This window comes from Heliangelus exortis, chromosome 8 (genome assembly GCF_036169615.1).
Source record: "Heliangelus exortis chromosome 8, bHelExo1.hap1, whole genome shotgun sequence".
Taxonomy (NCBI): Eukaryota; Metazoa; Chordata; class Aves; order Apodiformes; family Trochilidae; genus Heliangelus; species Heliangelus exortis.
The window spans coordinates 1,313,247-1,328,467 of NC_092429.1; the positions used below are offsets into that span (position 1 = coordinate 1,313,247).

Genomic DNA, 15,221 nt, shown 5'->3' on the forward strand with positions numbered 1-15,221 from the left:
GAGCTGATCAAGGATGGTCTCCTGCATCTCCTTGCCCAAGGAAAACTCTTACCTTTCAAGAGGTACCACTGAGAACCACCAAATCCCTTCTGATTCCCTTCAGGTGCTGCTCTGCTCTCAGGGAATTGTGTTTTTTTCCTGTACCAGAGCAGCACAGTGGGTTCTCAAGATACATTCCTGCCATTTAGACAAAAATGTGTGTATGTTCAGGTGGACTTGCCCAGACAAAGGCAGGCTGCTGCTCAGCCTCAAGTACTAACGTGTTACACATGCACCAGAGTTACAAGCAATGAGTAGAGCAGATCCTCAGCCCCAGAGGGAGGTGTGACTTCCACAATGGTCAGGACTGGAACCAGTAAAGGCTCCAATCTGGTTTTGCAAAGCCTGACTGCTAGCTGGAAGGAGCTGGACTTGTGAATCTGACATGCTGGGAGGCTGGGGAAGTCTGAAATTACATCTGTGGGTGGAGGGGGAGAAGAAAGAGACAGGGCAGCACCTGATGTGACACTGGTTTAAAGACTGAGGTTGCCTACCAGCCACGGGGGGCTGGAGCAGCCCTGCTATGAGGAGAGGCTGAGGAGCTGGGATTGTTCAGTCTGAAGAAGGAAGACTCCAGGGGGACCTTAGAGCTGCCCCCCATCCCTGAAGGGAACCCACAGGAAGGCTGGAGAGGGACTTTTCATCAGTGTCCAGAGACAGGACAAGGGGAGATGGATTGAACCTGCAGGAGAAGAGGTTCAGACTGGATCTGAGGAAGAAGTTCTTCAGCATAGGGCTGGTGAGACTCTGGAACCCTCCCTGGAGGTGTCCAAGCCCAGGCTGGATGAGGCTTGGAGCAACCTGGGCTGGATGAGAGGTGTCCCTGCCATGGGGGAAGTTGGAGGGGATGAGCTCAGAGCTCCCTTCCAACCCAAACCATGCTATGATTCTATGATCTGAGTCTATGATTAAAAACCCAAAAGAGGTCTCCAGCAGGAGCCTGCTGGCAGAGCAGCACCTGGGAAGCAGTTGTTGCTGCCTGGAAAACAGAGGGAAAGTGAGCTGAAGGCTCTGCCTGTCTGCAGGAGCATCCTGCAGAGGAAGGAGCAATGGGAAGGAACCTCTGTGACACCACTTGCCACCCTCTGAGCAGGGAGGAGCTGACACATGGAGAAATGCTCTGCTGGCAGCCCTGACAACCAAGAGAGGAGGGAAGAAAGTGAGGGCTGAAATGCAGCTCTGAACAAAGCATTGTAAAGTGGTGATAGGATTACACAACCAGATGTTGACAAAATATGAGGGGAAAAAAAAACCCCCAATGTGTTTTCAACTTAAAAGCCACATGGCAGACATGGGGAGCTCCATTTCTCATTACACCTGGATGAAGCATATTTAAATTCACCAACTATTTGCTTATCTTTGTGTTTACCATTTGATATCAAACCTGAAATTACCAGAAATAAATCATTGTTTTCACCCAAAATGTATTTTAAATGCATTATGTAGATTTCAAGTCACGTTGGCATCATCACTTATTAAGAAATGGGGTTTGTACACCAAATATGCACCTAAGAATCATTATTGACCTCTTCTGGAAGACTTTTCAGCCAATGTGGCCACAAAAAATATCTAAATTACTTTAAAATGAATTTAAAATGAAACTAGTTTGTAATTCAAGAGTATTATTTCTGCCTGAGAAGTGACTGAAGATAATACATAAGTGACAGCATAAGCTCCAAATGCCAACAAAATCTTCTGTGTGGTTATTTCAGAAGATCCACATTTTAAGTATTTACTTATCACTCTTCACAATAACTCAGCTCTGCTGACAGCTCTTTGCTTTGAGCCAGGCAACTCAGCTGCATCTCCAGCTCCTCAGCCTTAAAAATGAAGCTACTCCTGCATGCTCCACTTCAGCATTATACAAATGCTTGTATAAAAATGCAAAAGGAATATAAAATTATGGGATTTTTTTTTTAAAAAAAGCAGTATCTATATGAACTAACAAGGTGCAAGTGCTTTAGGAAATACTAACACTGGAATCTACAAGTTTAGTCAGAGAGTCCTTTAGCTTGTATTAGCTCTAGAATGCAAATCCTACAGCAGCACATGTATGCAAAAAGCAACTAAACAAGCATTGTGTTATACATTAGGATGTATTTATGCACCAGCTTCCTTTTCCCAACTCCTGAGAGCTGCATATTTAGCTCAGCCCCTTTTCCCAGCCTACATTATTTGCCTATTAGTGTTTTAGGGATGCGTGTTGTTTTTTGGTTTTTTTTTTTTTTTTTTATTCCAAATATAAGGGGAAAAACCTGCATATGTTTTGTGTGGGCTGTGGTTCTGGTTTAGGACTACTTGAGGCTACCTACCCTGTTAAGATCCTCTATTTCAGAACTGATGTTTGTTTCTCCTTCCATCATTTCCTCCTCTTCTAATGTCCGTTCATCATCAAAGTCATGCACCAGCATATCAGCTGATGGATCAAATTCATGGTCATCAGATGTTGCTGAACCTCCTGATAGAAAACATTTTGAAGAATGTTTTTAGTTAGACCAAGGCCTCACAGAATTTAATTTTGTCTTTTGGTGACACTTTAACACTCGAGTTATACTCAGAAATTAAAATAGCTCCCAAATCCCTCACTCCTTGGTCAGTCTCACTGTCCAGAGGGGAGGGGAAGCTCTCCTGTGGCTGGGAAGAGATCAGAGAGGGAGAAAGGAAAAAAAAAAGATTGATTCAAGAGACATATTTTTGTATTTTTAAAGTGTTTACATCACCAGACAGCTCTCCAAGCACTATAGATCTGGACATCAAGCCCCTAGCTAAATCTTTGTAAAATGTTCAGCTTTTGAAGACTTAATTCCTCATGTCTGGATCAAGAGCTCTACTGGGAATAAAACTACTCATAAAACAGACACTCAGGACAGTTGTTTCCTTGATGCTTTGCAAGCTCTCTTGTTTACAACTACAAAGCCAGGCTAATGACTTCTCCAATATTTAAACTTCCAGTAAGCTTCACAGTTATGCAGATTTTATTTACGATGCAGAAGCCTCAGTTATTTTTCCCCATGCAGTTGTTTTTTTGCACCATTCTCTGTGAAGAAGCCTGGTTGTATTTTGTGGCAATGAAAACTGAATGACTGGATGGATGGCTTTGGCAGATGCAGTGTTTTTATGCAATACCTGCTTCCTCACCCCAGCCCTGCTCACATCTTTCCCCTTGTCCCCAGAGACAATTTAAAATTTCCTTTTCCAAAGCCTGAGGAGTGTCCCCAGGCTAAGGGTGGCAGAGGGAGGGGGGGACTGGAAGGGTTAACTCCACTTTGTAGTTCCCAGTGTTAAAGCAATTGATTGTTTCTCTCAGAGGAAAAAGCCCAAGAGACAAGGGCTGTCCAGCTAAAGTAACTGCTGGGAAGCTTTTCCACCAGTGGGATGCCAAAAACCATGGAAATAAATAACACTAAGTACAGCAGTACAAAAATGAACAAAAAACCCCCAGATATTAATAATTTGTACTGAGGCTGACTACCAGACAGCCAGGAGCTCTGGGATACTGGAATATCAGAAAATAACCAGCTTTAAAAACAGAAGTCACAGCCCCCCTCCTTTTTAGTACTCCAGTGAGGTAAAAACCCACTGCTTTTCTTGCTGCTTTTTGTTCTCAGTGCTATTATGCATCTTGCAAAGGCAAGGATCACATTTCCCTGGTGTATTTTGCCATTTAAACTTGTGCTGGTACAGTCTGGAAGAAAACAGTTGACTATTGAAAGCAGGACTGCCACCAACCTCTTCAGCAAGTGATACCCTCAGGTTACTCACTAGAAGAGAGCAGCAAATATTTTTCCAGGCTTCCCTCTACTTCCCTCACACTTTTAGGAAATATTAAAAATTCTTACCTGGGCTTGAAGATTCAACAGAAGGCTAAAAAAGAAAACAGAGGGAATTATTTTTGCTATGTTGAACCTGTAGAAACTCAGTTCAATAATTCACCCAACAGGCAGCAGATTATCAATACAATAAAGCAATAAATTATCTATTTTATCTATTTTCTTATCTTTATTGAAGCACCACAAACCTGCTGAAGCCACTGAAAGGAATAATATTCATTCCCCCCTTTATGGATCAGTATTGCTGCACTGTTCCAGCAAGAATAATGGGAAGAACTGCCCATTCTGTGAGGTAAGAATTGAGTTTAGGAAGGCATAAAATAAGCAAAATAAAGCATAAAAAAGCATAAAATAAAGCAAAAGAATTCATTCTGCAAATAGCATTACAGTTCCAGCATCAGCTTAGCAGGGCAGCAATCCCTGGGACTCCCAGCTCCTTTCTCTCCATCTCAGGCTGCTCATTTCCAATTCCTCCTTTTTGCCCCTACAAACCCCAAACTTCCCAACAGGAACAAGTTAGTTTTGCACAGATCCAGCTCTGATCTAAGTCCACATATAAAATAAATCCCCTTTCCTCCAGGGAAGGTGTACACAGGGCTACACTGGCCGTGGAAGCACAGCTGAAGAGAAATTATTCTTCCTATCAGAAACTGCCTGCTGGGCAAGACACAAACCTCCTGTTCCCTTGAAATGCAGGCACATAGTTTACAAAATTCCCATCACAAAAACAATGAGAATTCCTCATCGAACAAAAGGAAAAAGCCATTTAATCTTAATCTCTAATCCAGCTGTGAGAAAAAAAAAAAAAAACCACCAAAGCCAACAACAAAAACTGTTTTGCAAGCCAGATTTTCCTCCCTGGTCGGGTTATAAAATGAACAAACTTGATTACAGAGTACAAAACAAATCAATTTTTTGAAATAGAGAAAAAAAAATTAGAATTCCACAACAATTTCATGTAGCAGAGACATCCTTTGGCCTCCCCTGTTTGAGGACAAATGCCTTCTTTCATCAACTTCTGCTTTCCCTTGCTTATAACTTTGCCAATCTTTAACCTCCTGGGGTGCAATTTGCATGTCAGACACACAAACCTCATTTGTTTTGAAAATTCAAGCAAATGTTTCAATGATTTTCAGGGACAGACCTAACCAAGTGGGGTTTTTTTTGACTCAGGAAGACTGACTTCTTACTTCAGTATCCCCTTTCCCTGCCACCTCCTGAAAACTCAGATTTTTGCTGGGTTTCTTGCCCAATCCACAGTGCTACCCTCGTGAAAAACTGCCTGGATTTGGACAAAAAGTCACTTGGAAAAATTCAGTTTGCAGATTCATGAGAAATCCTTGTGTGTGTCTGATCCTATAGCTAGGATTGCTCCTACTGGAACTGCAAAATCCATGCACCCAGGATTATATGGAAAATTAGAACTAAATTTTAGGTTAGAAACTGGTACATTTCAACTCAATTCAAACTTCTACTATTATTCCAAGATTTTTAAAGCATTTCCTTGCTCTTTGACTTCATCTCCTAAGGCCAAGCAGTCACTGACAGAAGCCACTGCCACCTGGGCCAAGCTTGGGAGAGAACTACAAGCACAAATTTTTAAAAAGTTCTGGGCAATTATGGGGTTTTTTTTTAATAGCAGCAGCTCTCCAAAGTGAGAAGAAATACACCTTTTTAGGAACCAGTGACCAAAATTTTACAGGAGTCTACCTCAAAATATATTTGCTGATGTCCCATCCCTGGCAGGTGGAGCTTTTGCCTCTTGAGAGTGGAGACAAAACCCCAGTGGGGCATAAAAAGATCTTTTAAAAGCCAAGCACACCCTAAGAAACAATCCTGGTCTATGGAAGGAAAAAGAAAATACCACCCCCAAACCAGAAAATCTGCAATTTCAGGCTACTTCAGAATGGATACATTGCTTGAGAGGTTCTAGTTCAGGCTTTGCCACAGACTCCAGGGCAGCTTTTGGGAGAAGAGCCTCTGGGTCTCTGATCCTTTCTTCTAAACTCTGCCTACCATACCTACCCAGTCTGTCCCAGTCTGTCCCAGTTTGGGGATTATCATCCCTGCATTTCAGAGGTTTCTAGTCGCAGGGATGCACTGCCAACCATCAACCTCTATTTTTAGCCAGATGCAGTGTCACCTTACATCTCCTCCACGTTCATGGAGCCAAAAGTAGGAGCCTGACCTCTTCCCACCACTCCATGTGCTTCTGCCACTACTGCCAGCTCCAACGATGGGGAAGCTGCAGCACCTGCTGGTTCAGCAAACCAATCCCCAAAAGAACTCATCCTCCTTTTCCATCCTCTCAGGGAGCCACAGGCTTCCATGGCAATCACCAGACAGACACCCTGGAGCAAAAAATCTGAAGGCAGACACCTGGAGAAGGGTGTGTGGCAGGGACACATCAGGGCAAAGAGCAGCCCAATTACTGCAATTCCTGATTATTCAGCCCCATTCCTTTGCCTCCAAGTGAGCAGGGCAGAACAGATGGCTTTGAGGGCATTTGCTTACAGAAATCTCCTGGCAGTAGTTAAAGATTCCATGGCTACACTGGCACCATCAGCTCTTCAGTCCTAAGCTGCAGGGTGTCACCAGAACAGCAATTCCTGTGAAAAAGGAAGGACACCCCTGCTCCTCACTGCCTTTTCTTTCTCTGCTGCAGCAATTCAGAGAAGTACAAAACATTTTTTTTTTTGCCTCAAGGGCACTCGAGGGAATGAAGTGCTGCTACCTATAAAAAGATAATGGCATCCGAGGCCCAGGAGAGAAAAACTATGGGACACTTACAAGATGGGATTGACACACTCCAATTTTTCTGTGCTTAGCACCAACAGTGAACATTTGTTGGGGGTTCAGGAGGCTAAAAAAAATCATTCATGAACTCCTAATGTATGGGCAACTAGGAAAAACACAAGTCCTGGATACATTTGTTAATGTTCCAGACCAGCCATGTGAAGGGAAAACCAGTTCTGAGATACAAAGAGTACAAAACCCATGGTAAGGAGCAAATGGGAAGACCTGGAGCAACAGAACACGAGGGTTGGGTGGCACTGAAAGCATCTGTCACTGGTTTTATTCCATAAATATTTTTAGGAGTGACCAGAAAGCCATGCAGAATGGGTGTCTGCAGGAAGTCAGTGGCACTGGCAGAAACAACTGAGCCAGGAGATGCCACCAAATACATTTTCCAGTGTGTCAGGGGAATAAATTGAATTTGAATTCAGGGGCACCTGAAACTGGCCCCTTTGGATGGTCCAGTGATGACCCCACAGACAGACATCAGCCAGAAAAATACAGTGGTACTCCAACAACAAAGCTGCCCTTGAGGATGGCTGTATTTCAGGTTGTGATGAAGTTAAGTGGCAGAAGTACAACCCAACCAGCATGCTGACAGGTTTATTGGATGCAAACAGCCTTGTGGAGACATCAGGTGTGCACATTTTGGAAGCCACAGCTTCCAGGCAGTGCCCATGTCCTGGGTGGTGTTCTAATGCTTCCTTGCTGCTTGGGCTGGACCAGGATACTCCAGGCTGTGAAAGCTGTGGAAGTAAGGCACAGTTTTCTCTCTTGACATTGCTCCTGCAAAGAACACCTGGGCAGGACTGTCAGGACACCACACAGTTTCACTTGTCCCTACAAAACTGCTGTTGGAATTGCCAACATCTTTCATGCTGTTTAATGTCATTAATAGCAAAGCATCTTAAAACTAGCAGCACTTGCAGTCTCCCTACAAGACAACATCAAACATATATTCCATTCAAATTCACTGCTATCCCTAACAGCTCCTTAAATGTTACTTAAAACATTCAAAAACTACAACTAAAGTTTGGCTAAAGTTTAGCAATAAGCCTGACAAATTCATCATGCTGACATCAGCTCTTTTGCCTGACCCCTTAAGCAACATTTGGGGCACAGAGGCCATCAATATTATCTGGAAACTAAAGCTGAAAATGCAGCAGGGTTCCCTCCTTTCTACTGAGTTTTGCTGAAGTTTTAGGAAGTGCCCGTGGCAGCCATTTAAGAAACTCTCCAGTGAGCTAAGCTAGGAGATGGCCTGCAGAAAAGAGTTTGTTCAGATGGGGAAACCCATCCCTAACTCAGAGGGTCCCTGTCCCTTTTCACAAGCAGGTACCTCAGAAGAAGGGTTATAATTCCAGCTTGGCCCTCTCACCCCATTCTCTATCAAAATCTCCCAAGTGTCAGAGAATCTGCCCCAAGAAAGAGCAACATATTGAAAGAAGAACTTAAAAAAAAAAAAAAAAAAATCAAACCAGACCTCCTGTCCCTCATTTAATGCTTTTACCTGTGAATTTTTCTATAGCAAAACCATAGGGACGTCCAAGCCCTTCTGGAAGCTTTTGGATTATTTGTTGTTTGAACTTTGTTGCTAAAAAAGAAAATTCTGGTGTATTCAGAAGGCAAAGATCAGGTGCAATGTTTCAGCCCCAAGGTGTACACCTAAGCCTTGAAGCTACCTCCTTAGCACAGGTTCCCTGGCTGGGCCATTCCCTTCCTACACTTCTGCAGGGTAGAAAGGCCACTTTCTGCCCCATGAAGGTAGCCAAGCAGCAGCAGAGGTTGCCCAGCCTCTCTCCTTGGAGGTTTTCAAGAGCAGACTGGAGGCAGCCCTGAGCAAGCTGGCCTGACATCAGAGCAGCCCTTCAGGTTGGGCCAGACACCTCCTGAGCTCCTTTCCACCCCGAATTAGAGTCAGAAACTCCTTACTTGCTCACTGCCTTCTCCCCACCTGCTTCTTCTGAGAAAAATATTGGCTAAGGTTTGGTTCTATTTATTGCTATTTAATAATCATAAAAAAAGAACTAAACAAATTTAGCTGCAGTTTTTTTCAGGAGAAACCACCTGATGGGTTTCAGAGCAAGAAACACAGGGTGGGGTTTAACTCAGTTCTGTATCAGCCTCCCTAAATCTCCTGCCCAGGAGCAGAGAGGGCAGGGGAAGCAGCTGATAACACAGGATTTTCCAGGGGAAATGTTCACGTGGCTCTTCCAGACATTTGGGTTGCTGCATGGCTCCCTGATGCTGCAGGGGCTCACCTGAGGGGTGCAGCCTTTCTGGAGGAGCCTTTTTAAAGTCAGTTTTGCCAGTGAGGTCACCTGAGGACATCTTCAATACTGGAAATCCCTGTGGAAATTCTGAGGCAGAAAGGGATCTCAACTGTATCTCTAGCAATAGCAGCTGCTATGTTTTTGAAAGCCTAAAAGGAGGCAGTGATTGAGGGGAACACAGAAGGCTGAAGGATGGCAGGGGATGACTCTCCTGGGGTGATTTAACAGCACCTGGAAAGTTCAAGGGGGATGACCCAGCAGGGCAGAGAGATGACAATGACATAAAACTGTCAGGGCAGCTTCTGATCATCCCCCCCCTTAGATCTCTGAGCTGGAGGCACTGCCTACCTGTCCAGCCTTAATGCTCAGCCCCCAGGTGAGCACAGACCCCTGAGGAGCAGGTGAAGCTGCATTTCTCAGGGCTTCAAGTCAAAAAGAAGAGGGAGCAGACTTCAGGGTGGCAAAAGCAGCTTCTCCCTGGTGGCTCCTGACCAGGCTGCTGCCAGGATCACACACTGACTTATTTACAATCAAGTGGCACTGATTCTCCTCCTCCTTTGGGCAGAGTAGATGCCAGGAACCAGGAACCAGCCACTTGCATCCTCCCTGTGCAGGGCTCAGCCAGCCAGGAGGCTGCTGGGGCTGGGGGGCTGCTGGGGGGCTGCTGGGGGGCTGCTGGGGGGCTGCTGGGGGGCTGCTGGGGGGCTGCTGGGGGGCTGCTGGGGGGCTGCTGAGGCTGGGGGGCTGCTGGGGCTGGGGGGCTGCTGGGGCTGGGGGGCTGCTGGGGCTGGGGGGCTGCTGGGGCTGGGGGCTGCTGGGGCTGGGGGGCTGCTGGGGCTGGGGGGCTGCTGGGGCTGGGGGGCTGCTGAGGCTGGGGGGCTGCTGAGGCTGGGGGGCTGCTGAGGCTGGGGGGCTGCTGGGGCTGCCTGGGGAGGGAGCTGCAGGCAGAGGGCAGTGCCCTGGCTGGCAGGACACTCTGGGCACCCCTGGTCACCAAGGCAACTTCCATCCCCAAGGAGTGGCATGAAGCACGACCACAGGAGTTATTCAGAAAGCCATCCCTGCCCCAGCTGAAGCACACACTTCCAACTGGACGTTTTCCATTCATTTATTGTTTCTTTCCATAACACAGTACAGCACCAGCCTCAGCTTCTTGTAAGATTCTGACATTTCCTGCTAGGACAAAAAATGAGAGTCTATGGAGTGACCATCCTACCTCTGTAATGCAGATACAGTCATGGAACCATGGAATCACTCCATCATTTGGGTTGGGAAAGAGCTTTGGGATCACGGAGTCCAAGCCTTCCCCCAGCAGTGCCAAGGCCACCCCTGCCCCATGTCCCTCATCCCCACATCTCCAGGGCTCTGAAACCCCTCCAGGGATGATGGGGACTCCAGCCCTGCCCTGGGCAGCCTGGGCCAGGCCCTGACAACCCTTTCCAGGGAGAAATTCTTCCCCAGCTCCAACCTAAACCTCCCCTGGCACCACTTGAGTTGTGCCAAAAGTTCCTGTTCTCCCATCCCTTGTTCCTTGGGAGCAGAGCCCGACCCCCCCTGGCTCCAACCTCCTCTCAGGGGGTTGCAGAGAGCCAGAAGCTCTCCCCTCAGCCTCCTCTGATCCAGGATCAGCACCCCCAGCTCCCCCATTTCCTATGCCAAGCACCACAGGGAAACATTTTCAGGCACAATTTGAGACAGGAATGGATTAGCAGTGAAATCTTAGCACTGACTGGGGCTTGGGGCCAGGAAAAAGCTCAAAAGGAAACTGAACTTCTCAGCAAGTCCATTGCCTGCCTGAAACCCCCCCTCTGGATTAGAAATAACTCCCAAGCAGTAAGCCCACAAACACCTATAGCCTACCACACACACAAAAAACCCCACAGAATTCTTCTATTACAACCAAACCCCCATCTCTTCCAAGATTTGACATGCAGAAAGCTAAATGCTTTTGTTTTCCCTTCAATACCTTGCACTCCCTCAGTTTTCCTGACAACCAGTGACTAGAACCAACCACTTTGGAGTTTTGACTCTCATCAGAGAAGTGAGAAGAATTCATTCCCAGCTCTACATTAGGCTCACAGATTCCTCTGTGAAGCTCTCAACCAAAACTGCTCCAGAATCAAACAAGCAAACAAAAAGACATTTACTTAAAGCTAAGATCAAATGAGGACAAAAAATAATTCTTGTGCTCAACAGGATGGACTGATGTGAATCATCAATTTTAATCATGATTTAGATCTGGCAGCAGGAAACCTTGATTTAATCTGTTGTGACCTGTATTTTATATCCAGGCATTGCTCAGAAGTTGTGTCCCCTGACTGCTGGAACAGCTCAGTCTGTAGCTACCTGTTGGCTTTATGGCTGCTTCCTGCAGGGCAGCCTATTACCCATTTATGCACATTGTTTTAAAGTAATAGCACAGCCTCATAAAAACATGAAGATTATGAATGTAAAAAGGTTATTAGGAAGGGCTATTAGATCACATCTTTCTGTAAAATTATGGCCTGAAGTTGCTGCAAGCTGTAGGAGAAAACTGGAATTCAGTTGCAGTCACAAAGCTGAACAGAACACAACTTTTTTCTACTGACAAGAACACAACATTCAGGAAAAAAAAAAGGAAAATTTTCCCAGCCATTACAAATTTAAAGATGATTTATTAAAACAATGCTATTGGTAATGTTAATAAACTGATTTTCTGGACAAAAGCAACTAACCTTTCAGAAATCCAAGCAATATGAAAGGCTGAGCCAGTTCCAGCCCCACTGACCCCACCTCTGACCTAACACTGCCACCTTCTTTCCCACTCAGCAGCCCTGATACTTCTGGTATTCTTCAGCAAGTTCATAAAAACTTAAACCCAAACCAAATCACAACCCACCCCATCATTTTCCCACTATTTTTGCCTGGTCTGTATCCTGAGGAGTGCCTGTAGCACCTGTCTGGTGCCTCCTACCATGGAACAAAATAAAGGAAGAGCAGGAACTCAGCACTTCTGGAAATTCCAGTAGGTATCCAGCTGCTTTCCAACACAAAAGTCTGGCCCCAGCTCTTCAAGTTTTTGGAATCAGAAGATCTCGTTCTCACTTACATCTTATTCAAACCCTGTAATGGCTGAACAAACAACAAACCTTCTCTTTCTAGTTTTTCAGTCAAAAAGCTTCTCTACAGACATCAAAATATTCGTATTTAGAAAAAAAAAAAAAAATGTCTGTATCAGCATTCACTCCACCACAAAGAACTAAATAAGCAGCTTAATGCAGGATAGGGAAATCTTCACCAAGCTTCAGCTCATCTTAAGTTAGAGATGGTTTTGGTCTGATTTATGGCTAGAACCATCTTCTAATGGGTTGGAATCTGAGGACTCCAGCCCATCACGTGAGCAGGCTTCAAAGTGAAATGAAACCTCAATGCAGGTTATTAATCCCAAACCTAAAACCAGTTTAATATATATTCAAAATGTTTCCCCCCCCGTCTGTTCTGTGATGAAAGTGGCAATCTACAAAAGTGAAACGGCATTTTTTGTTAATTTAGTTTCACTTTCTGGACTAATTTTCTTACTACCCAGGCTCAGAGCTCCTGTCTGTAAGTTCTTTCCAGTCAAACTCAAAAAGTTTCCTATTTATATTGTTTATTTGTTTAGTTTTGCATCTTGAACAAGAAAGCCTGGCTGATTCTCTTGGAGACAACACTTTAGCTCTCTCCTGACTGCAGGATGAGTTCCTGGGCACCCCAGAGTCACCACAAGATTTTTTTTCCCTGGGGAAGGATGGGGAAAAGGGTGAGAGTCCCAAGAGCAGCTCAGCTGCCCAGCCCAGGCTGCTGCAGCCACCCCTGAACCCACCCCACAGATGCACCAAAGCCTCCCCAACCCCTCACCTTGAAATGAAGAAGCCAAAAGAGCCCAAAGGATTCATCCTCATAAAACAGCACCACATAAAAAATGCCTTAAGCCCTGGAGCAGCATTCACAGAGTGAGAAACAAGCCCTGCCTGACCCCCAGACCCTGCTGACTACTTCTTGCTCTCTCCTCCAGCTCTCAGGGCTGTCAGGTCCCTGGCAGGATGTGACAATACAGAATAGGAAGTAATTCAGTGGCCTGCCCGTGGCTCTTGAGCAACACAGAGAGCTTCAGCTCCCCCCAGAAGAGCTGGGGTGCAAGTTTCACAATAATGCTGTGTTTCACTAAAAAAAAAAAAAATTAAATTGCAAGCAATTGGTGAAGCTGGAGAGAAAGACCCCAAGTACTGTGATGTGGAGATCAGGATGGGCCCCAATATGTCTCTCTAAGTTTATAGATGACAGGAGTTTAATTTTTCCAGCCAAGAAATTATTCAGGGATCAGACTTGGGATCCTCCATCCTTCAAGATAACAGAGAAAAAAATTGGCAAAATCTTTTAACTTCCAAGATTAGGTTAGGACATTTCACACCAAGAGCAGGCAGAATGCTTCCTCAGAGTTTTCACTTGGGAGGAAAGAAAAGATAAATTCAAGTAAAAACTGACACATATTTGGTAATTTCAAGGAAACAGGGAAGAAACCTCATCTGTAAAATATTCCAGTCCTGGTACCTCCAGCCCCCCAGATCAGCCTGGAAGAAATGGGCAGGCCCAGAGAAGAGGTGTGGGGTTTCAGTAGGATACCTCTCACAGCAGCACTCCCAATTCATTTGTCAACACTGTTGGAGCAGCAAATTACCTCAAGATTGGAATCTTAGGATAATTCTACGAAAACTTACAGAAATATCTACTCATCTGTTCTAACTTGCCTCCCGAGAAGCACAAGAGCTGCTCTGCCAGATCCTATGGAGATGGACAAACCCACACCCCAATAATCAAACCCATCTCTCCCTCTGGCTCCCACAGGAGAGGTCAAGCAGCCTTTTCCCATTTCCTCCGACTCCCTTTTCCAGGAGGAAAAAAAAAAAAAAAAAGTCTCCCTCCCAGGAGCCTGGAAAGGCTGCCCTGCCATCCATGGAGGAAATTCCCCTTTTGTCTTAACGACCACAAGAAGGTATTTACAGAAAATAAACACGCGTTTTACCCTCCAGCGATGCTGCTGCCATCAAAAAAAAAAAAAACCCAAAAAACTCGGGAGAATCGTTGGGTGGGGGCTGGCAAGAGACGCATCCCCCTGACCCCCCCCAGGGCTGACACCCCCCAAAAGGGCTGGCACCCCCCTAAATAGGGCTGGCACCCCCTAAATAGGGCTGGCACCCCCAAATAGGGCTGGCACCCCCAAATAGGGCTGGCACCCCCAAATAGGGCTGGCACCCCCCAAAGGGCTGGCACCCCCCTAAATAGGGCTGGTACCCCCCTAAATAGAGCTGGTACCCCCCAAAGGGCTGGAACCCCCGTAAATAGGGCTGGTACCCCCTAAATAGGGCTGGTACCCCCTAAATAGGGCTGGCACCCCTAAATAGGGCTGGCACCCCCTAAATAGGGCTGGCACCCCTAAATAGGGCTGGCACCCCCTATGCCACCCAGGGAAGGTTCCCCCCCCTCCCCACCCCCCGGGACGACCCCCGGTCCCCGGCAGGCACAGGCCCGGCCCCGCTGCCCTCTCCCCGCACCCCGACCCAGACCCGGGCCCCCTCCTGGATGAGCCCAGGGCTCCTTTCTCCCCCTTCCCCCCAGGACCGGGCTGCTACCGGAGAGCTCAGCCCCCTCCCCCGGCTCCCGGGGCCGCCATCGGGGCCCGCCTGCTCCCCGACCCCCCCCCCCCCCCCACCCCGGGGCGAGGCTCCCCGTCCCGGGCCAGCAGGCCCCGATGAGGAGGGGAAGGCACCGGGACGGCTCTCCGGAGCCCGGGGAGGCCTCCCGGGCCCCACAACTTCACTCGCGGGACGCTCCGCCCGGCCGCGGCCCCGCGCAACAAGTTCCGCGGACAGGCCCCCCCCACACCCCCCCCTCGCCCCGGCCCCGGCCCCGGCCCCGCCGCGCTCTCACCTCCGCCATGTTCGCTGCGCCGGGCGGGCGGGCGGGGAGGTGAAGGGAGGGAGGGAGGGCAGAGGGCCCCGGTCAGGGCTCACATCGCCGGGCGGCGGGGGCAGCGGTGCCGCTGGGTCCCGGGGCTGCGCGGCGGGGCCGGGAGCGGCGGGAGGGGAGGGGACACGGAGCGCGAGACGTCACCGCGCACCCGTCCGGCAGCGCCACGCCCCGCCCCGCCGCGCGCGGGAAGCCTGAGGGGCGCCGCGAGACCGCGATCGGGGAGCAGGCCCCGCCCACCGCCTGTCAATCATAGCGCAAGCCACGCCCCGCGTCTGTCAATCATAGCGTAGGCTCC

At 47.5% G+C, this 15,221-nt stretch overlaps 1 protein-coding gene and 1 long non-coding RNA gene across 5 annotated transcripts in view; both read right to left on the reverse strand.

Annotated features, from left to right (window-relative positions):
• Positions 1 to 15,221, reverse strand: part of MIER1 (MIER1 transcriptional regulator) — a 31,702-nt gene that overhangs the window by 15,493 nt on the left and 988 nt on the right. Inside the window, exons 1-3 of one of the 4 annotated variants that reach the window (XR_011726989.1) lie at positions 14,885 to 15,101; positions 3,879 to 3,903; positions 2,352 to 2,497 (exon numbers count right to left, since the gene is read on the reverse strand). Coding sequence is in view for 3 of the 4 variants with exons in the window: in XM_071749886.1 (XP_071605987.1) it covers positions 2,352 to 2,497; positions 3,879 to 3,903; positions 14,885 to 14,893 (180 nt within the window). In the remaining variant the exon portion in view is untranslated. Of the gene's footprint in view, positions 1 to 2,351; positions 2,498 to 3,878; positions 3,904 to 14,884; positions 15,102 to 15,221 lie in introns of those variants that run through there. The other 3 variants (XM_071749886.1, XM_071749884.1, XM_071749887.1) reach the window with 3 other exon arrangements.
• LOC139798825 (uncharacterized) lies at positions 10,029 to 13,520 on the reverse strand. Its single transcript, XR_011726991.1, has 2 exons — positions 12,815 to 13,520; positions 10,029 to 10,111 (listed from the first exon to the last, which is right to left on the reverse strand). It is a non-coding gene; the product is annotated as an uncharacterized lncRNA (long non-coding RNA).